This window comes from Eimeria tenella, genomic scaffold (genome assembly GCF_000499545.2).
Source record: "Eimeria tenella Houghton genomic scaffold, Eth_scaff2003, whole genome shotgun sequence".
NCBI lineage: Eukaryota > Apicomplexa > Conoidasida > Eucoccidiorida > Eimeriidae > Eimeria > Eimeria tenella.
The window spans coordinates 1-808 of NW_013541848.1; the positions used below are offsets into that span (position 1 = coordinate 1).

At 59.7% G+C, this 808-nt stretch overlaps 1 protein-coding gene across 1 annotated transcript in view; it reads left to right on the top strand.

The window, feature by feature from the left end:
* Positions 1-475: 475 nt before the first annotated feature.
* The window catches only part of ETH_00040665 (uncharacterized protein), a gene marked incomplete at both ends in the record, with an annotated part of 1,692 nt that continues 1,359 nt past the window's right edge, over positions 476-808 (top strand). The window contains one exon of the mRNA XM_013374407.1: positions 476-783. Within this exon, the coding sequence (XP_013229861.1) occupies positions 476-783 (308 nt within the window). The remainder of the gene's footprint in view (positions 784-808) is intronic.

Genomic DNA, 808 nt, shown 5'->3' on the forward strand with positions numbered 1-808 from the left:
CGGGGGCCCCCCGGGGGCCCCCCGGGGGGTCCCCGGGGGGTCCCCGGGGGGTTCCCAAGAGCACCAAAAGGCTCCTAGGCGCCCCTAGGGGCCCCCTGGGGCCCTCGGGTACCCTAGCAGACCTTAAAGGGCCCTTGGGGGCCCCCATGGCCCCCCACATTTCTTAAAAGGCCAGCAGCAGCAGACGCAGCAGCAGCAGCAACAGCAGCAGCAGCAACAGTAACAGCAGCAGCAGCGACTGTAGTGGAAGTCCAAAAGGCAGCAATTTCTAAGATAGAAGCAACAGCAGCAACAGCAGCAGCAGCAGCAGCAAAACGCATTTGTGTCTTTGCGTGGATAACATGCACTGCATCCCTGGGTTTAGGGTTTAGGGTTTAGGGTTTAGGGTTTAGGGTTTAGGGTTTAGGGTTTAGCCTTTGGGGTTTAGGGTTTTGTCTGTGTTCCCAATTGTTTGTTTTCAGAAGCAGCAGATGAAATGGCCCTGGTGCCTGTCTCCTCTGCTGCAGCGCTTCCTGCAGCAGCAACAGCAGTAGCAGCAGTAACGGCAGCAGCAGCAGCAGCAGCAAGCGCCAAAGCAGCAGCAGCAGCAGCAGCTCGCGCTGCCAACAAATCCGTTTACTGCTGCTCCCGTTCCCCAGCCTTCTCCAACACAGCAGCAGCAGCAGCAGCAACACCAGCAACACCAGCCGCAGCAGCAGCAGCAGCAGCAAGGGGCCCCCCGCCTTGCTTGCTGGATTCTGCTGCTGTTGCTGCTGCTGCTGCTGGATTCTGGACTCCTCCTGTGTCTGCTGCAGCGGGGAAGCAGCAG